This window comes from Opisthorchis viverrini, assembly GCF_000715545.1.
Source record: "Opisthorchis viverrini unplaced genomic scaffold opera_v5_8, whole genome shotgun sequence".
NCBI classification, from domain to species: Eukaryota; Metazoa; Platyhelminthes; class Trematoda; order Opisthorchiida; family Opisthorchiidae; genus Opisthorchis; species Opisthorchis viverrini.
Genome location: NW_008751664.1, coordinates 1,500,213 through 1,519,464, shown reverse-complemented (window position 1 = coordinate 1,519,464; position 19,252 = coordinate 1,500,213). Strand labels below are relative to the sequence as shown.

At 42.3% G+C, this 19,252-nt stretch overlaps 1 protein-coding gene across 1 annotated transcript in view; it reads left to right on the top strand.

The window, feature by feature from the left end:
* The window catches only part of T265_12637 (hypothetical protein), a gene marked incomplete at both ends in the record, with an annotated part of 22,801 nt that extends 6,731 nt beyond the window's left edge, over positions 1-16,070 (top strand). Inside the window, 7 exons of the mRNA XM_009164719.1 lie at positions 514-669; positions 762-942; positions 5,486-5,599; positions 9,938-10,019; positions 13,662-13,766; positions 15,183-15,301; positions 15,410-16,070. Of these exons, the coding sequence (XP_009162983.1) occupies positions 514-669; positions 762-942; positions 5,486-5,599; positions 9,938-10,019; positions 13,662-13,766; positions 15,183-15,301; positions 15,410-15,796 (1,144 nt within the window). The remainder of the gene's footprint in view (positions 1-513; positions 670-761; positions 943-5,485; positions 5,600-9,937; positions 10,020-13,661; positions 13,767-15,182; positions 15,302-15,409) is intronic.
* Between the last annotated feature and the right edge of the window lie 3,182 nt (positions 16,071-19,252).

Here is a 19,252-nt window from a genome sequence, read left to right as displayed (position 1 = left end):
GAGACTCACCTGGAACCCAGCTGAATCTCTCGCTTGTTATGTTCTCAGGTTTCAAGTAGAACATAAGTTTGACGGAAACCCGGGAACTGCGCCTACCTAATGAGCCCCAAAAAGAGTGAGACCGGTCGTGGGCTATCGACGGATTTTCAGCAACCTTATGAGTAGTACATTACAAAGATATACATGTATCGCGATATCTCGAATATCGTAGTGACTGAAACATGAGGCGGCCTGGTGCAGCACATTCAGTTGCCTGGGAACATCACAAACGAGAGATTCAGCTGGGTTCCAGGTGAGTCTCTTGAAAAACCAAATTAGTTTGCAAATGAGTGTATATTCGCTAAGGCTCCAACAATCTTTTCAACATGGCACGCTGGCAAATAAAGTTTAGATTTGTTTCAACCTGGGTAATTTTGCCAGTCATTGCCGCGAATAACATTTCACATTTTATTCGCCCATCTGCCTAAATCTGCGTCTAATCAATTAACCCCATATGTTTTGCCAAAATTCTAGTTATCGAGTTATTGCTGTCGACGATGACATGGTCTCTTTCGTCAATGTTAAAGCGTCAACGTGGCCTGTTCTCCTTGTCACAAACCCGAAAAATTCCAATTTCTTACTACCCAACAAGGAACCAGCCAGACGAATATTAACTTCGACCCATATTCGGTAAGTCAGGTAATTCTTACTTTGAGGTTGATGAAAGTTTCATGTGAGTGGTATATGAATAACTGTTTCGGATACTTCTCAATTGATTCAAGGATATTGGCTTGGTCCATTCAGCCCATACTCAACATTTCGGTTACTATTGATGGGAAATACCAAGGGAAAGCCATCCAGGCCAGTGCTGGTACCAACCTTTCATCACCGCTTTATACTCTTCCGTGGAACGCAAGCCACTGGGCTGATCACTTGGTGCACACGATACGTGTGTTAGCCCTGGTAAGTGAGGACTCTCGAGTTTCACTTTTGTTTGTCAACAAGCTGACGATTTAAAAATGAGAATTGTTGAATCCAAAATTACTGGTCTTAATTGTATTTTTTTCTTTAATGATACGTGTGTTAGCCCTGGTAAGTGAGGACTCTCGAGTTTCACTTTTGTTTGTCAACAAGCTGACGATTTAAAAATGAGAATTGTTGAATCCAAAATTACTGGTCTTAATTGTATTTTTTTCCTTTAATCCAAGAGTAAACAAATTCCTAAGCCCGCTGACTTTCACGTTATATTGGTGTTTATGGGATCCCTAAATACATCCACCAAAGTTTCTGAGATGTAGAGACGTTTTCTGCTAGTTCCTTCCTGCGTGACTGATTTGCTTGTGCAACGTCCACGAATGGGCCTTATAAATAGAAAAACTACCCGGTGGGTAATATCGTGCGTCGTTTTGCCTATGTACTTTGTAACGTTCGGTCACCTGTCTAAACAGGTAGGCCTCGTCTGCTGCTTCATATCGAGGTCCGCAGACTGGTAGTAAAATCAAGAAAACAGGGACTCATGTTCATCCCAAAGAATTTCCTTTTACCTCTCAGAAAATCCTCTCACCAATGCAAAGTATGGAATTATAGTGAAGCAGTGAAGCCATTGTTGGGGCTTCTAATTGACTCGTCCTTTTGGTCAACTGTCATAGGATACAAGAGGGCCCTTTTGAAATTTGTCTGGACACAGTTAAGGTTGAGATACTGGTTGGAGGCTTTATGGTGAATTATGCTGTAAACACCAATTAGAAGTGAGTACAAGTGGTAATAATTATCCAATCTTTTCCCTATCCCATTTATAGATAAACTTTTGCGAGACCAAATGATCTATGTTTTGCGTGCGAAAACTTGTCGACCAAACCTAAAGCACTCGTGGTACTACCTAACTGATAGCTTGTGGTCAGGCTCGCTTACTGGAAGCTCTCCAGTACGTATAGAAGAACTCTAATTTGTTTGGTTAACTCAGATTGGCTCACTTAGGTCATTAGTAGTATTGGTGAAGTGGTGGCAGTCCACATATCCGGCTTATTTGAAGGACGGTTATCAAAGTCCCATAAGTGTAAAGGTGTGCACTCTTGATTTGATCCCTTAACAAATAAACTCGTCTTAGAGAGTAAGCCAAGCAGACTAAAATCACTACGACAAAAGGATGAGGGTTCTGACGAAACTGAGGTGCGTATTTAGTAGCTTCAATGGCCACTAGCAAGCCGACCTGTATAAATAGCTGCTCGTCCTGCAGTGGTGTGTGAGACACACGCTGTTGTCGTATGAACTTTTAGATGTAAAGAGTTCTGCGGTCAATTATTCAGCAGTAAAGCCCCGAATCTAACAGATGAACTGTTGGATTCTCACCGCCTGGACACCAGTCACTTTAAACACCGAACCGATTTATTCGCTTTCATATGTTGTTTCTTGGCAAATGGTTGCAATTTTTCGTAAAAATACCTGTCTTCAGTCGAGATTTAGTCTCTTAAGTAAAGCATCCTAATAAACTCGATCGAGTTTAAAACCCTGGAACAACCGCTTGAACAATTAATTGTTCGGCCACGACCTGCCAATCAACCGTGCGATTAATGTGCGCCACTGATCCTCCAGCCACGGAATCCACATCACGTGATCATGTTTTGAGTAGCTGCTCGGTTGATGACTTCTCAAATGGAAGTTTTACTCGTCTTGTGGATGTATTCTTCTTCTTCTGAACTTATCTCTATTATTGGGGTGACAAAATTTGAGGAGGGAGTGTGGGGTTTCGAAACCCTCTGGAGTTTCCTGAGGTTCGCACCGCTGATATTTTCCAATAAGAATGAAACAGCTGTACAGCTCTTCTCGGCTTATCAGCACAGACTGATGTACAAAGCAAAATCTCACTAAACGACCGAACAAGTTCTTATTCACCCGATTTCAGTCCCATCCTTTTCATGTTTGCTGATGATAGTCTGTATAAGAGCCAACTGTAAACATTTACAAATGACAGTTGGTAAAACGGTGGTTTTAGGGATACAAAAAGCGAAGGCAATTAAGTTAGTACAGTTAAGAGCTATTCAGAAAGGTGTGGCTGATGACTAACTTTAAGCAAAACAAAAAATAATTTGGTTTATTCGGAGCACAGTACTTTATCTGAATTCGTTTCACCACTCGACGCGGCATTCATTACTCCCTCAGCATCGTGTTTTATGTGAGCCGATTATATTACCCGCATAATGGGGCAAAATCTTCACTTTTCTGTTGCAAAAACAAGAATAATCTGGAATGGATGAGAGAACCGGCAGACAAGGATTCTTGTAAATGACACTTGTACATAGGTGACAGGGAAGAGGCATGAACCCTGTACATATTGACCACTGCGTTAACCACGGTTTCCTTTAGCATTTTGGAGTAGATTCTCTTTGGCCCATTATAATTTAGTGCAGAGGAGTGTCGGACTTTGCAAAGATGGTTTTGAATGGCAGTAGCTTTTTCAGATAATCATCAGAAGTTATGGCTGTCATTTGAAATCAGACTTCTTGGCATTTGTTGGGCTGGCCAACCTCCATTCTTTGTATCTTGCTTCGAAAAAAACATCATAATATGTACTCAAGACCAAATGTATTGAATAAGAAGATTATCGTTTTCAAAACTTGTACTAAACACTGCCCTAAAAGTGGTCGCTGATTCTCTGCCGGCTTTCGCCAAGGCGTTTGAATAGTTTCAAGTCTACGTTCGAAATACCATGGTCCGCAGCACAGTCTCTACAATCCCTTCCTCAAGAAGGGCATTTGATGTGGATTTCACCAGTCTAATGTCAAAGTAGCGACTCGGTAGAAACCCCAGCATACCTGAGTGAGTGTTCTAACTCACGTCCTCTCTGCAGCAGTACTCACCGCATCATCCGTCAAAAAAGTAACCAGCGCGTGAGCATACCTCCAATGTGATGTTGAATTTGTAAGTTAAGGACTGAATTTCAAGGCCAGTGGTGCAATGTGGGATAAGGTTTAGCACTGATCGAACTATGACAGTATCTTCTCAGATTTGAATTCCGGACCATTTTTTGGCTGGATTAATAAAGTTAATTGATTTTTCATCAGTCAGCCTCCACGGGGTGCTGGTTTGCGCCCCACAGCAGTTGGAATTCGTCTCCACGTATTCTGATGCAATTTTTGTGGAGGTGAATCTTTGCGTCTTCCAACTGAATAGAGTCGCCTTTACAGCAACGAGAATCCCTGCGGAAATCTTAGTGAGAATGTTCTCTGTAGCTCTCCTTGGAACTGGTCTCTCTTCAAATGGTTACTTTCCGTGAGTTAGTGTATTACCAAAGTTCATCTTTAATTTCGCAGAGCTCATCGAGTTCTGACGAGCTAAATTTGGCTAAAATGACCTCTTCATTTACCGGGCCCGATGGCCAAGCAAATTAATTTGCACCCACACAACCCTCGTTTGACCAGCCCTGTTTCTTTCCTAATGCAATTATTACGGTGCGTCTACATAAAAGAGGGAAAGGATCAAACGCACACTTCACTCTTACCAGAACTCACCGTCATTGTAAATCCTTGGCCGCGGTGACTCATCTTCCGAGGCTTTGGGCGAACCAACCACATCACACAAGCGTTAACACGTTTGCCCGCTCGGATGGGATGTTTTGGGTGAGTGGTGTTAACTTGGTGGTGTCGCGGCTTAAATCATATCACGGCCAAGAAAAGGTTTGCTGCCTAAGTAGCTCTGATTATAGCAGAACCCGAGTCCAGTGACACACTCGCCAAGATAACTGCACCACGATAGAGGAAGGACTGTCCAAACGACAGTGATGTGGATGTGAATTCGAAGAATCAGGCGACCGTCTACAACATTTCCGGCAAATCAGATTATGTAAGTGAGTAACAGTTGTTCAACAGAGGTTGCAAAAGCCAAAAAAATCGTGCGTCTTAACCTTTCATGGATATTTTTTGTTGATTTAATGCTGATTTAAGGATTTTCGTGAAATGAGCTTCAGCGAAAGCTGTGATCGACTGGCTACGATTGTGAAAAATAGTTTTGACCAATGCCCTAGCTGCGGGAGTTACTTACTGACGGAATGCCTTATTCAGAGGACCGCCCATATGAATATATAAAAGCCAGTCATGGGCATTTTTAACAAACGTTCTGCCGACTGCACAGCGTATGTTCTTAAAAGAGATCACCGAAGTTGGATCAGCTTATTTGAACCCAGGACAGGTATTTTGACTTTATGAGCGCTCCTCAGGTGAGCACGAATGACAAACATTTGGATAGCTGTCAAACTGCTTGCCTGAGGGTTAAGAAAGATCTACGACGAAACTGGAACTATAGCTTCTTACTAGGCATGCAATCAGTCAATGCCAATACCGCCTAAATGTTCTTCGGCGATCTTTAATACCTTGATTGCTTCCCAGATTGGATATCCGCTGGATAAGGCTACAGTAATATTACCTCGCAGCTCTGTCACCCTGCTTACATTCAGCACTACTCTTGTCTCTCTCATTCCCAATTTCGAATGCTGTCATGTTTAACTTTTTAGGACACGGCTGGAAATCAACATGCTTACGAACATGTATTTGTCGTAGACCGAGCACCAACATGGGAATTCGCCTTCATGGCCCGGATGGCTCTGCAAACGAACCTGTCACTTTTCGTAAGTTCGTCTACGGAGCAGCTGTGAGATAACCAAACGAAAAAACTACACATTTATTTGTAATGACCTTGTTAGCTTCCCAAGACCGGAATTCCAAATTCCCCTAAAGAGTCCAAAGAAATGCCTAATTTGTGAGATTTCCGACATTGGACATTGTGAACAGGGTGGACTCAGAACTTCACAGGAGTTGAGCTGTAATTAACATGGGTGAAAGTCTTACGTTGTTCTCTCTACCTCTGACTTATGTTCACACACCCTTGATCTGAAGTGCTCAACTAGCCCTACCAGTGGCTCATTTTCTTCGGGGCAGCTAATTGAAAAACCTTAACCCTTCAGCATATCCGTTTAAGAGCCTTTCAAACCTAGATTTAAGTCTGGTAGCAGGTTAAATGCAATCAACGGTGAGCCCAAAACCCTTTTGCCAGAGTCATAATAGGTCATAATAGCTAAACTCGAAAAGTAGACTAACAGGGTAATTCTATGTAAGCTGACTGTGACTTTCAAAAGCGTTCTTTTATGTAGATCACCGTATTCATCCGTCCAAACTTCAAGCGCATGGCTAGCTGGTGCTTTCCGACATCCATAGGCTTGCATAAATCTACGCCCGAGGCCACTTCCTAACGTGAAACGACTTGGTGAGGTTTACGGGCAGCCGAAATTCCGTTAGAGGATCCACATTGGTCCCCTGCTGATTCGGTTGAAAGCTTCGTGGATTCCACGAACACTCCATTTTTAGTTCGGATGGTTCCAAGACATCTTTGGACTAACAGATATTATTTCCTTCAAGCGAAATACGTCTGTACTGATAAGCCGACAACTTAGGTGCAGCTGCCCAGTCATGGTTGGGAATCGTCGACCACAAATTTCTTGGTTTTCCAACCACTTGCTTCCGGTTGGTCGCCGAACGTCGTCTGATTAGTGCTTGAAAGGCTTCATTGTCACCTAGCTTCAGTCAGTCAGCTAATTTTCCGGTGTTCCGCCGTTAACTGGCTTCTTGAGTGAAGAGTCCTCAGCCTGAACGACTATGATTATAGTGGGCGCCCTCTTTTTATGTGAAAATCACTTACAGGTTAAGAGTAGTAGGGATATTTCGTTGTTCGTAAAGCCAAAATACACTAAATATCCGTTGACTGTTTTTAATTCAAGTGCACGTTTAACGAATCGCCCAGAAGATTTCAACCTATAAAAAATTCTGATTAATAGGCATGCATTGTACTGTGTAGCCACAGGTGTGTGGTCCTACCAAGACATGATACATTGGTCTTGCAATTTCTTATCCATACTGTTCTTAAGGGGCGTTTCCTTTTGTAATGCACCCATTATCAATTAGGCAGGATACGATCCATTTACAGACCGATGTGCACAGAAGACTAGTTCCTAAGTAGTTATCCATCTCTTCCGAATTTTCTTTTCATCATCATTGCATCTTTTAAATTTCGCCAGATTGCATGGAGCGGTTGGGATGTTTTTTTCCGTAGCGTTGGTTCCCCTAGCCTGATGAGGTCCGTGTAGTTTAATGGCAACAAATCAAACGTACCAGCATAGGCAAGCCTTGATAGTGTGGTGGCTGTTGGTCTGTTCGTCCAGCTTGAATACTGACTTGCATAGTTTCATCACCATTCGAGGAGACATTTCAGTACACGCACTGATACATTATAAGGCACATCCGGCGGAAGACAATACTGTTGTTTCTCAACAGGATGGTGGTTTCTCGGTTCCAATTTCTTCTGCGCAGGACTATCAAATGTCACTGTTTGGCTTCTTGTGTTTCAATGGGATTCGACGTGGTGGCTGTGGTCTGTTCGTCCAGCTTGAATACTGACTTGCATAGTTTCATCACCATTCGAGGAGACATTTCAGTACACGCACTGATACATTATAAGGCACATCCGGCGGAAGACAATACTGTTGTTTCTCAACAGGATGGTGGTTTCTCGGTTCCAATTTCTTCTGCGCAGGACTATCAAATGTCACTGTTTGGCTTCTTGTGTTTCAATGGGATTCGACAAACCAACAGAGCCAGATTTGACGTAGAGAGATTGTCCTTCATGCTATTTCTCCTAACAGATCATCTGAGTGGACAGCTGGAAAACTGTCCTTCCTAGAGGTGCTCTTTGATGAGGAAAAGACATAGCATGAGCCTTTATGGAAGCGGTTAAAAGTAATCTGTTTGGAAAGATAATATGTGCTTGGTAGGTATGAAACATATGCGAAACAAATTTGTGTTGTGCAACCCTTTACCGTCCTAGAACCAATATTTTATACATGAGATCAGTCTAACAATTATCTGGTGTTGCAACGCAACAAGGCCTTCAGTATGTGTATCTTGAATCTCCGTCTTTGCTGAGAGTAGATTTTTTGTGACTCAACATTTGAGAGTTTGGGGAAGAGTGTTAGGAAAGGTATCTATTTTGGGTTGAGTCTCACAGTTGCGTGATCTTCGTTTGGAGGGTAAGTGAGCATAATCAGCAAAACTTGGTGGCTCAGAGGAAGAACAAGTTCATACGATGGATGGAAATTCCATCTGAATAGTCGCCACTCAAGCAGCCAGTCAAAACATGACCACGTGTTGTGGATTCCGTGATTGAAGAATGAGTGGCGTCATATCCCGTCTAGTACAAATTCATCATGGTTCTTATCTGCTGCTCGGTACCGAACGGGTTACTTTTCGAACCACTAGGCGGGAGTTCCAGGGCTCCAAACTCAATGGGGTTTCCTGAAATGTGCACTGTTAATGGTTCTCAATATTTGGGGTTTTGCGGGGCAAGTATTTTTGCTCATAGCCACCAAACTCTTGTTTGAACGGCCGTGTTCCTGTTCTGGCGTAATTATTCCGGTGAGTCCACACCAAAAGGAAGCACTGGACTCGAGTTTCGCTCTTATTAGAGCTCATCAGCAGTGCATATCCAATGACCCCGCAGGGATTTGAACCGCAGACATCTGACATGCGAGGCGAGCGTGTAACCACTGCTCCACCGACGCACGTTGGACGCATCTGAATCATCATGTTTGAACAGGCGAAACGTGTTCACACTTGAGCGATGTGATTGGTGTGCCCGGTTCATCGAACGACGACCCAGTAACTGTCCTGGTTTTTGTGACGATCGATTGACCCGCCAGTCAGGACTTCCCAGTTAGGTAGCGTGGCACACGCTTGAAACCCACTGGGCAGAATTCTGGTTGCAATTTTGGGGTTTCGCGGGGCAAGTATTTTTGCTCATAGCCACCAAACTCTTGTTTGAACGGCCGTGTTCCTGTTCTGGCGTAATTATTCCGGTGAGTCCACACCAAAAGGAAGCACTGGACTCGAGTTTCGCTCTTATTAGAGCTCATCAGCAGTGCATATCCAATGGCCGTGCCGGGATTTGATATGAAACAGATGCACAGCGGTTCCTGACTTTTCAACATAGACCGACTGCAGTTAAACAATGAAAGTTGCAATTGAAGCATACCCTGTAATAATGGCCATTGGTTTGTTCGCTCTTCTCGGCAATTTGGTTGCAAAAGTTTCACCTCCACTCGAACTAGAATGATCATTGAGTTTTGGCACGTGCATCGGTGGAACCTCCATTAAAATTTGAAAAGTATTTGCACAAAACTGAGTGTGGTGGTAAATGCAGGGCACAAATGCGGGTGCAAACTCGAATGACAAGTTCAACGGGTGAACGTGTGGGGCCACTTTTTGACCACCTGTCTTCCGAAGCACTATTATATCGCAGTCAGAACCAATGTTATTTCTTTAACGTTGTGCCACCGGAGTAGTGAAGTAAATTTTCTATGCTGTAGTAATTACCGCACCCTACCACGTGGATGGTGGCCTCAATCCGCTCTGAAAGGTAGCCACTTTTGTTCATTTTATTTGAAGATATACAGTGAACCTGGAGACCAGTAGATAGTGACCACTGATAATCTCATCCTGTGGTTTGAAGGCTGAAAATAGTGAGGATAAGCTCACCTTAGACACAGCATTCGTGCATTTGCGAGAATCTCGATTAAATTTTGTGATCGATGAGTTTAAATCTACCCCGGTACTTGCACCTGCAATTTTCGTAGACCCATTTAGATGAAGTCGTATTTCATATAAATTGCGGCCTTCTCAGATGACCAGCTTGCTGTGCATAAACTTCAGAACTTTAGTTAACAAACTACTTGCCCGATACTTTTCGTAAGGTTGGTTCATTTTTGTGATTGTATTCTCTTCACCTAGCAAATGATCTCGAGGCACGCACTGCGGTTTAAAAGCAAAACTAATTAACAAGAAAATGTTTCCTAATTTCTGATCCCAGCGGTCGAAGAAGATTCATTTTTCATGTTCTTTTCACGTTCACCTCACTTCAGAGCCGCTTGGGTTTCTATTGTTCAGAAGGCCTTATTATCTGCCTGCTGTTTGCGCTTCGTTTCATCCCTAAAAGATATACTTGTAAGTCAATCTCGATTCCCTGCCCCACTACATCATACTCAAGGTTCTCATGTATATTTGAGAATTTAACCGTTTGGCGTGTAATACTACTAGCGACGGATTAGTACAGCACTATTCAGTAGTAGTGGTAGAGGTATTGTACATCAGAAAGTTTCCTATGAAACCATCCATTCCATGAAGAGAACAAAAACTGTGAGAACACGAGTGGACTACCGATATAAAAACGTGGCATGCCATCTAAGGCATTGTGTCGGACCATCAGTAGCTACCGGTAAAACAAAGGTGTGAAAATTGCCGAAAATGGAAATTTGTTTCTTCAAGACTCCATCAGAGGGTTTTCCGAGTAACTTCCTTTATTATTCCAGTTTAAGTACTGACCTTGTACCCCTGTCCAACGACCGCATTTTAAAAGAACATACAGACATCCTCCAGTTTGTCTAACATCCTAAATATACAAGAAGTCGTACTGTGGTTAGCCAACATTAGAGGAAACTCCAACATTTTGTTCTCTATCTACCGCTTGGGTGGCCATTGTGGAAAAGGTGTGTTTTCATCGAAGAGTCTACTTCGCAGGTAATTCAACTCGCCGTGTTTCTGGAAAAATACTAGATTTCGTTCCAACCTGAGACCAACCTTACTAATTTTTCCAGAGCACTTCCGGCAGGTCGCATCCGAGCAGGCATTCATTGCTTATTTTTACCGTTTTTGTTCTGCAACATCTCACTCCAATTAATGAAATAATCGGCTTCTAAATTTTGACGGTGTCTTCTAAGGGGAAACCAAAAGACGAATCTCTTCAATACAGATACACTAACCAATCCACTTCTCTTCGATTCAACGTACTTCGTGTCTCAAGTTAAGATTTTACATTTTGGCGGTATCTTCTACGGGGCAACCAAAAGACGAATTTTTTCAATACAAATACACTAACCATTCCAATTCTCTTCGATTCAACGTACTTCGTGTCTCAAGTTTCAGCGCCTCTCACCAACAATAACAACAGCTGAACACATCTCAAGACCCGAACCAATAAGGCAGCTAGTTTCCATATTTTTGGTGTCTGAGGAGTCGGATCTGTTCATGCTTATTTCGCCTGAGGTTTACCAGGAACATCACTCAAGCACAAACATGGTCCGTTATTCGGATGTGATAATTAGGGTAAATCTAGGGTGCGGTGGTTAAAGAATCAGATACTGTGCATCACGGGATGGAATACAAAGATAATGGACAACGTGGAAGACGAATGGAGACGATGAAACCTCAGCTGGTTTGGAGAAAGTACAGAAACTTGAGGTACTTTCACATGGATATTTATTTAGTCCAAGAGTATCTCGTCCGTGTGTACTGACGTAGGAAGCTATTAATCGAAGAGAGTAGCTGTGGCCATAAGTTAAAAAAGGTAGCGTTCGGATACTCCAAAAATGACTGAGAAAAAAGCTTTGGCCGAAAATTAGAGTGAAACACCAGGACCGAAGGCATTGTCAGCCTTCTCAGAGGTGATCATTGTTGCCTCTCAACTAGGACACGCATGGTTGCACTACTCGGAATAAATTATATGGTTGGTTCTGAGGCAGTTGGTTGGCAGTGAGAACCACAATGGTTATCTAAAAAAACCTTAACAGGTCTTTTGCGCTACTTTAACGGTAGTTAACGAAATGGTGATGCCTTATGTCACGATTTCAAACTTTTCATTTTTAGTCAGTTGAGTTTTCAATGGTCGGCGTCTGTGAATCTCAAGAAGTGATGCACTTCTGTCCGTTCGATCTTCATTCCCTTGATCACCGATGCATGTAATCCTTGTCCTGGTCTGCACAAATGGTACGCGCGTTTTCCTCCAAGAAATCCAATTCAGATTTTAAGAGACTTGAAAGCGATTCACCCGTTCCACTCCACGCAATTGAACCAAATCATTGAATAAACTTTGATTATCTACATATACTTCAGTCAGGATTCAAGTTGCACGTGGAACGGACGTGAACTCAAGCACTAGAGATTAACACAGCTGAACTCGTCAGCTGTAATAGTGGAGAAATCATCCCGTCTGTCTTTCCACGATACCTCAGTAGACACGGTGGTCTGGGCGAGCCCAAACCTCAAAAGCAACAACAGACGGGAGAGCATCGCAGCTAAAGTACGCAACTTAGTTGCATGCGACTGCCAGCTGACCCAGAGGACACGAGGGCATACCCAAATAATGCCGCAATTCGTGTGTATTCAATTTTTAGTAAAAAAAACTTCGAAAACGGCATTCGAAACGTTGGATCATAGCCTCTCAGTCCACTATGCAGTTTTGCCCAAACAACTTTTCACATTGTACACCAGTCGAACCGAGATTTGCCTGGAACCCGTAAACAACTGATAAAAGCTAAATTATGACTAGACATGGAGTTGAAGCACATTAGGGTTTCGGTCGAAAAAAGCCACTTTATTTACATGAAAAGAAAAATACTGCAAGGAGTTAACTACGCAAATGACACCACTAATTTTGGTGAAAAACACGTTTAGAAAATCCAGTCACCTTCATTAATAGCAATAGGAGACTCGATTTGTCAGTAGTTGTGTGCTTCATTTTTGTGTGGAAAGAGAAACCGGAAATCGAATCCAGTGAATTTAAGACGACGAGTCATACCATGTTTCGAGAGTGAAGTTGTTGGTACTTTCCCGAAAGGTGACAGAAGATTTGCTTAACTTACAGGAATTGTAGTGATAATGTGAGCAAAGTAACCCAAAATTGCTCAACTGGTAATTTGCTCAATTTGAAATCTCCTCAAAGGAATCTTTAAGAGTGCAATCAGTGGACTTTTGATCGGCCCTTGGTGTAATCAGATAAAAGAACGAAACTGTGACAGGCAATATTGAGCATAATTTCAGTGCCAGCTCATGAGTTTCAAACTCCGGTTGAGGGATTCGTGACTTGTCGGTCAGAAATTTAAGATAATATTGCAACCTTTTTAAAAAACGTTATCACCTCCATGGGATCTAATAAGAAGAGTACAAAGTTGGTCGGATTCGGCTGTTTATCATAACCATAATTCTATGTCTGAGAGGCTGCAGAATATCAGACGAAACGTCCACGCTATTAGAACTCGATAAGAAAGAAGTCTGAAACAATCGGGCTGTAGCTCATAGTATAAAGGATTGAGAATCACGCAATTCAAAGGTGTCGTGGAGATAAACGCCCAGTTGCAAATTATGTTGTTTACCTTGCATTCAACTAGAATTCATTTTAATCCTTCTTTCGTGATTTCCTTCAGATGGATGGGCTGCGCAAGGCTGTCAGCATACTTCAGTTGCAACAACTGCCAAGATATCAAACTGTATTCTCTCATCTGCCCCAATCATTGTAAACTTTCCACCTATGTTTCTCTTAATGTTCAAATACTAAGTGAGTCTGGTGGGAATTCTGGGACTAAAACTACTTGATGGGTCTTTCAGAATGAATGAAACGCGTGACAGAGCATTAGGAGTGTGATACGAGGAGTATCACTGCCGTTTCTACATGTGGTACGTGATGGACCAGAAATGGGTATTTTCTTCTTTAAGAATTCATTCAGATGAACATGAAGGATAGGGTATGCGTTTTGTTCGTTCACTATTCCATAAGAGATCACAAACAACTATACTATTCATCCCACCTTTCAGTCGGAAGTAGACAGAAATATCGATTCTCTCAGGGCCTGTACAGAATCCTACATTCCAACTGTTCGTTTCTGTCAATCTTGGGTCTATCCTTCTACCAATGTTTGGGTGAGTTGCTGTGGTTCTACTTCCTATCATACTAAGCAAAAACTTGAGCTAGTTTCTGTCCTCTCTATGGGCTGAGAGTACTTATTGCGTTATATACATTTTTATATTATATATAATGTACATTCAAGTCTCTTTTCGTTCAAGTTATCAGACACTATAATTTCATGGACCCCATTGGGCCACTTATAAAACTGAAGTTATCTGCAGTCCTATTCATTTCCGGAATCTGATGCATTACGCATATGAACTACCAGCAGTGTCCTTTTCCCCGCCAACTGACACTCAGACGTTGACTACCACTTCTGCTTTCAACGGTTTCTGTTAAATTGGCTTGACAACAGAACAAAGTTTGCAACCCGTTTGCAGATAGCGTTCTTCCTTCAAGTTCCAGTTGGTTAAATAACTTTCCTCTGGTTCCGATTGGTCTGTTGGGAGTTTCTTGCGCTCTGCTCTCTATTTCAATTTGGTTGGTCATCCCGGTGCCCTCTTTATCTTTCGCAATTTTCGTTCTGTGTTTCGAATGGTCCTTGCTCCAACTGCATTTTGCTTTGATTCCCAATTTACTTGGTTTGATTGAGTGGTTGTGTTCTTTGCCTAAATCGGTTGATTTTCTTACATTTGACTGGCTAACGATGTGCCTTCCCTTGTTCCATTTGCTTTTACTTCACTGGCTGGGTTTTTATTCCGGTGAAGTTCCTATATATGTTGAATATAGGCTCTCACCTTCTTCTGCAAGATTCTTTCCTGTTTTGTTTTATTGGTTTGAGCATTGCAATTCCGAAAATCTATCATCATTCGCGATTAATGAGTTGTATCAATCTTAAGGGTTGTTGATGTCTTCGTAAAAGTATTATGTATTCATAATCTTCTTTCTCTTCTTGTTCTGAGCTTGGCTAGCATAATAAAGTTATTTCAGTGGAACTGATGTCCTTCCCGACAGAGTGATCAGCGGAATTTGGTCGTATATTTTTATAACAGATCTATATTGAAGTAGTTTGATAGAAGACATCTTTCTTGTTTGTTTCACCCGGTATTTGTATCAATCCTTGCTTTGGATGTAGAACGTAGTTGTTCATCAACAACTCGTTTTTCTTTGATATGCCACTGAAATGTCCCATGCATGCATGCCAGCGCTGTGGCGACAACTGGTTGTTTTTTCAGCTCAAGAGGTCTATTAAAATCCGTTAGGTGACTAAGCTGTGACATTCGCTGCATCCAGGTGATTCACCGCAGTCACTTTTCATCCTTCTCTGACCTAATTGAACTACTGACATTGTGAAGGGTCACTGTGGGGACAATTAAAAGTTAATCAAGACCAAGTTGGACTTTTCATTCTGGTCAGATTTGCCTATTCAATTTTTTGGGTTCCTGTAACTTGTGAGTGACTTCCCTTCACTAAATCGTTCGTTTCAACAGGTCCCAGTTACATTGGATTCATTTTGAGCCAACAGTTTGGTGCCGTTTTCAGCTTTGGCATCTTCGTATTTCATCAGTTCGTCGATGATGCTGTCACTTACTCCCTCGAGCTAGTTCAGGTCAGTCAATAATATTGCATATAAGATTTCGCGTAGACTGTTGTTTGAACACATTCTACTTCTCAGCTAGTTTACGCTACAATGTTAGTTTATCTTTCCTTATTTTAGTTATACATGTTCCTTTTGATCTACCTACCCTATGTGATATGGTATCTTGGCTACGACCAATTAAATAAATCCGCCCAAGAAGAAACAAATGAAACAGAGTTATCGGACATGTCTACACAAAATCAAGCCGCGGACCTTGAAAAAGTTAGTTCGGACTCCACAACACACGATCCCGTAATTCATCCTGTCCGATGGATTGGACTGATTCCTCTCCCATTATTTATTCATGCAATCATCTTCACAACTTTTCAGCTCGTATTTATTTTGCTCACTGTAGCCATTCCTTATGGTCCTTCAGCAGCATTCCTATGCCCTGGCCGTCTGTTACCTATCGCAGTCTGTTGGTTCATCGCTTCAAAATCGAGATCCATCATGTGTCTTCCCTAACTGTATGTCCACGCATTTTAGCGGGAATAGTCTCGCAATATGGTCACACAGCAGCCCCCCTTATTTCTTTCTATTTCATGCATTGTAAGTCTTTGAAACAGTTTCATTACCTTAGCCATTCAGACAGCGTACTAAGTCGCTTTGCTTCTTTGTAGTTTGTGTACCACGTACATTAATGCAACTTATTTCTGATTTATTGTGAGTGTCAGTGATATTGTACATATAGAGTTCTGAAAGTCAAACGGATTATTTACAGTCGATTTCTCCTATAGTGGCCCGAATGAGGATGATACAAACAGAAGAATTTTTCTTCAAAATAATTAAGTTTTTCCATGTTCTTATGACGGATGTGCACTTTCTTAAGAATTAGCTAAGAGGAGAATCAGGAGCTTGGGGGTGACTGAACGTGTGATGAGCACAATGATACCGTTTATGCTCTGTTGTTATGAACCACATCGACAGCTGCATTGAGATAGCAGTTTCGGTAAGCATCAATCAGTCAGATAAGAAGCAAGCTAGCCTTCTTGAAGTTCCAGTTAAAAACCTCTCTGCCAGATAGACAATGGAATCATCCATTCTGTATTAGTCATCATGGTATGTCGCTTCTGCCGGTTGCCATGAAATTTCTGGATGTATTACAAGTTGATATTCCCAACGAACGAGGTGGCTCGGTAATCCCAAAGTGGACGGAAAATACATGCTATCAAGTGGCACATGGGAGGATAAAGCATTCTTATAAAAGTCTAGGAACCACGAGTGACAAAGATGAAGGTACTGTTTGCTCATTTTGAAATGTGCAAAAATGGGGATGGATATGGTCCTGCAAGAGAAGTTAATCTATACTGAGCAGCCGAGAAACACTTTGCAGCTCTCTCAATTTAATGAAACTCATCGACAGTGCGCATCTAACCAAACTCAATGGGGCCCGACACCCTTGACCTCCCGGCTGGTAGTTTAAATTCTTAGCTGTTCGGCTGCTATCAGCTAGTCAACCGTGCAATTAACTCATTCGTGGACAGGGTCTACATGTAAGTACCTCGAATTTGGTTACTCACTGATATACTAAAGCCAGTGGAATAGTCTTCTAACCCTCTTTTATAAGTCCTCCGAAACAGAAAACGGTTCGCTAAATAGCCGACCCTCGTCCTCCATCGAAATGGCCACCAAAGACAAGTTAGGACAGCTCACTTAGGAAGCAAACATCTTACGGACGCCAACTGGAACTGCACCAGAACCCTTATTTCATTCCAAAGGTGTAAATCACCTCATAGTAGTTTTTGTCACTTTCCTGTTGGCATTCTGTCCTCTTGTATCAAGGCTTTGTAAAGTCTACACAGTAACATCAAGTGTTTGTCAGGTGACAACACTGATGTGCACACTGAAGCGTCGTTATGCAGTCCTTTGTTTTGGTGATCTCCACAGGCATGAGTTACTGTTGACCGAGCCTAACTGTTCATCTCTACAGAGGCTAGTGCGTTTGGCCCGTAAAGAGTATTTTACCAGTGAAGTACCCCCCCCCCCCCAAAAAAAAAAAAGCAAGGGGACCGAGATACTATCACGTTCCCCGGGCCTAGACAGGAGGAGTTGAGGTGTCATGGTTGGCTTCGAACAACAGATCTTCCCTTGACTACTGAGCCATCTCGAGCTAACAGACGCCATTCAGTTATTTTTATTCTGTTGGAGCCGAACTGTCGTGACGTTCGAACTCAAAAACGGACAACAGTTTGCGGTGATCTAGGCAACAGCAATTCCCGTTCCTACAATTTATGGTGTGAAGTGGGAAGGTAGAAACTTCAAAACATTCCCAAAACGCGACCCCAACCTTGCAGATTCGTGGTTTGGCCTCATTTGTCACACTGCAGTCTGAGCTAACACAACTTCCAGGATTCGTAAAACGCTCCACAAACAGACCGCTTTTGGCCGGTCCTCTGAGGTAGCCTCTCTCGGGAGAGAAACGGCAAGTGATCAGTTACGGTTGCTATTTCAAGTGGCAAATATGCTCTCGTTACATACTGGCAGTCATCAGCGATGGTATCTTCCGATACTATGCCTCTTCTAAGGAGGACCCAAATATTCACAATTTCTCTTATCCATATGGTGGATTTTACAAAGGGGAGGAAGTTGTGCGAAGTTGGTTTATTTTTCTGATATAGCACACTAGTTTTAGGATTTTAAAAATTCTTTGACAGCCTACTACCGGTTTCGTCCTTCTTGGGGCTCCATTAGATTTGTGTTCATCTTACAATGATTAAAGTGAACGCATCTGTGTACTATTAGATGAAATTAGGAGTTCCTAGCTTTCTATCTAGGGACTGTGTGATAGCGTGTTAGCGAGTTTTTCTCAATTTGATCGTCCCAGACTATCGAATGGTACTATCAGTCACACCTACGTGCTACTGGAATATTCGGTGCAGCACATCAACGGTATATAGGCATGCGACAACGATCCGTGTGGTATGCACAATGAGAGAAAACTGGTACGATTAGCCGTTGTTAATGTACAAGGCTAAAAACTAATTGCACATCTCTCCGAGTTTCTGAGGAAACCACCATAGAAGTTAAATTTGGATCAGAATGACTGGAGAAGTTAACGGATATTCGGTTAGACCGACTCCACACAGCAATAGAAACATCCATGGTATCTGATAGACCTCATTACTGATAAGTCAGGCAACCTTAGCCCTTCAATGACATGTGAATTTGCAGGGTCGCAAAAGAAAGCCTAACAGAGTCTAACATCGCGATCCACTGACGTGCAGTGCAAACCATATTTCACGTGCTGAAATTACTGAGATGGATAGAAAATGTTAACCCATAGTAAATTTTTGAGGACCGGCTTGAATCATTCCACTCGATCCTGGCTGAAGAATTTATCTCTTGGAGTGCTCACAGTTTTTTTCGAAACTTGTGTTTCATCCCACACAGCACTCTCAAAAGTATTCCATTACAAAAGAGGGGTTTCACTCTCCTGTTCTCCATAGTGACCTCACGTGGATGTGGTTGCATGCTGTTCTAGAAAGCTAGGAGTAGCTTTCAGGTGACAGTATAAAAAACTTCAATTCTTACCGCCTACTAGATGCACTGTATGCATACCATTTGGGTTAGCTGCAAAAACCATGTGATCGTTTCTATGGCAGCTAGATCGAGACGAATTCGTTACAGTAGATAAACTTAGGTTATTATTCATTATGCCTGCCTACAAGGGAATGAATCCGCCTACAGGATCATGCTTGGGCATGCCGGACTGTTTTTAGACAAACGCCTGCTGTGATCAATTTATTTGAATCGTTCATCTACAATGTCTCATGTAATAAACAATGCATCTACATCTTGAAACTTGTCACTTTTACTGAACCTGAATCTTGCAGGAAATTTCTGAAACCTGCAAGCTACACTAGTAAAGCGTGTGGTTTTTGAACCCGCAAAATTCACGTGGCCCTTTCGGAAAAGCACTCA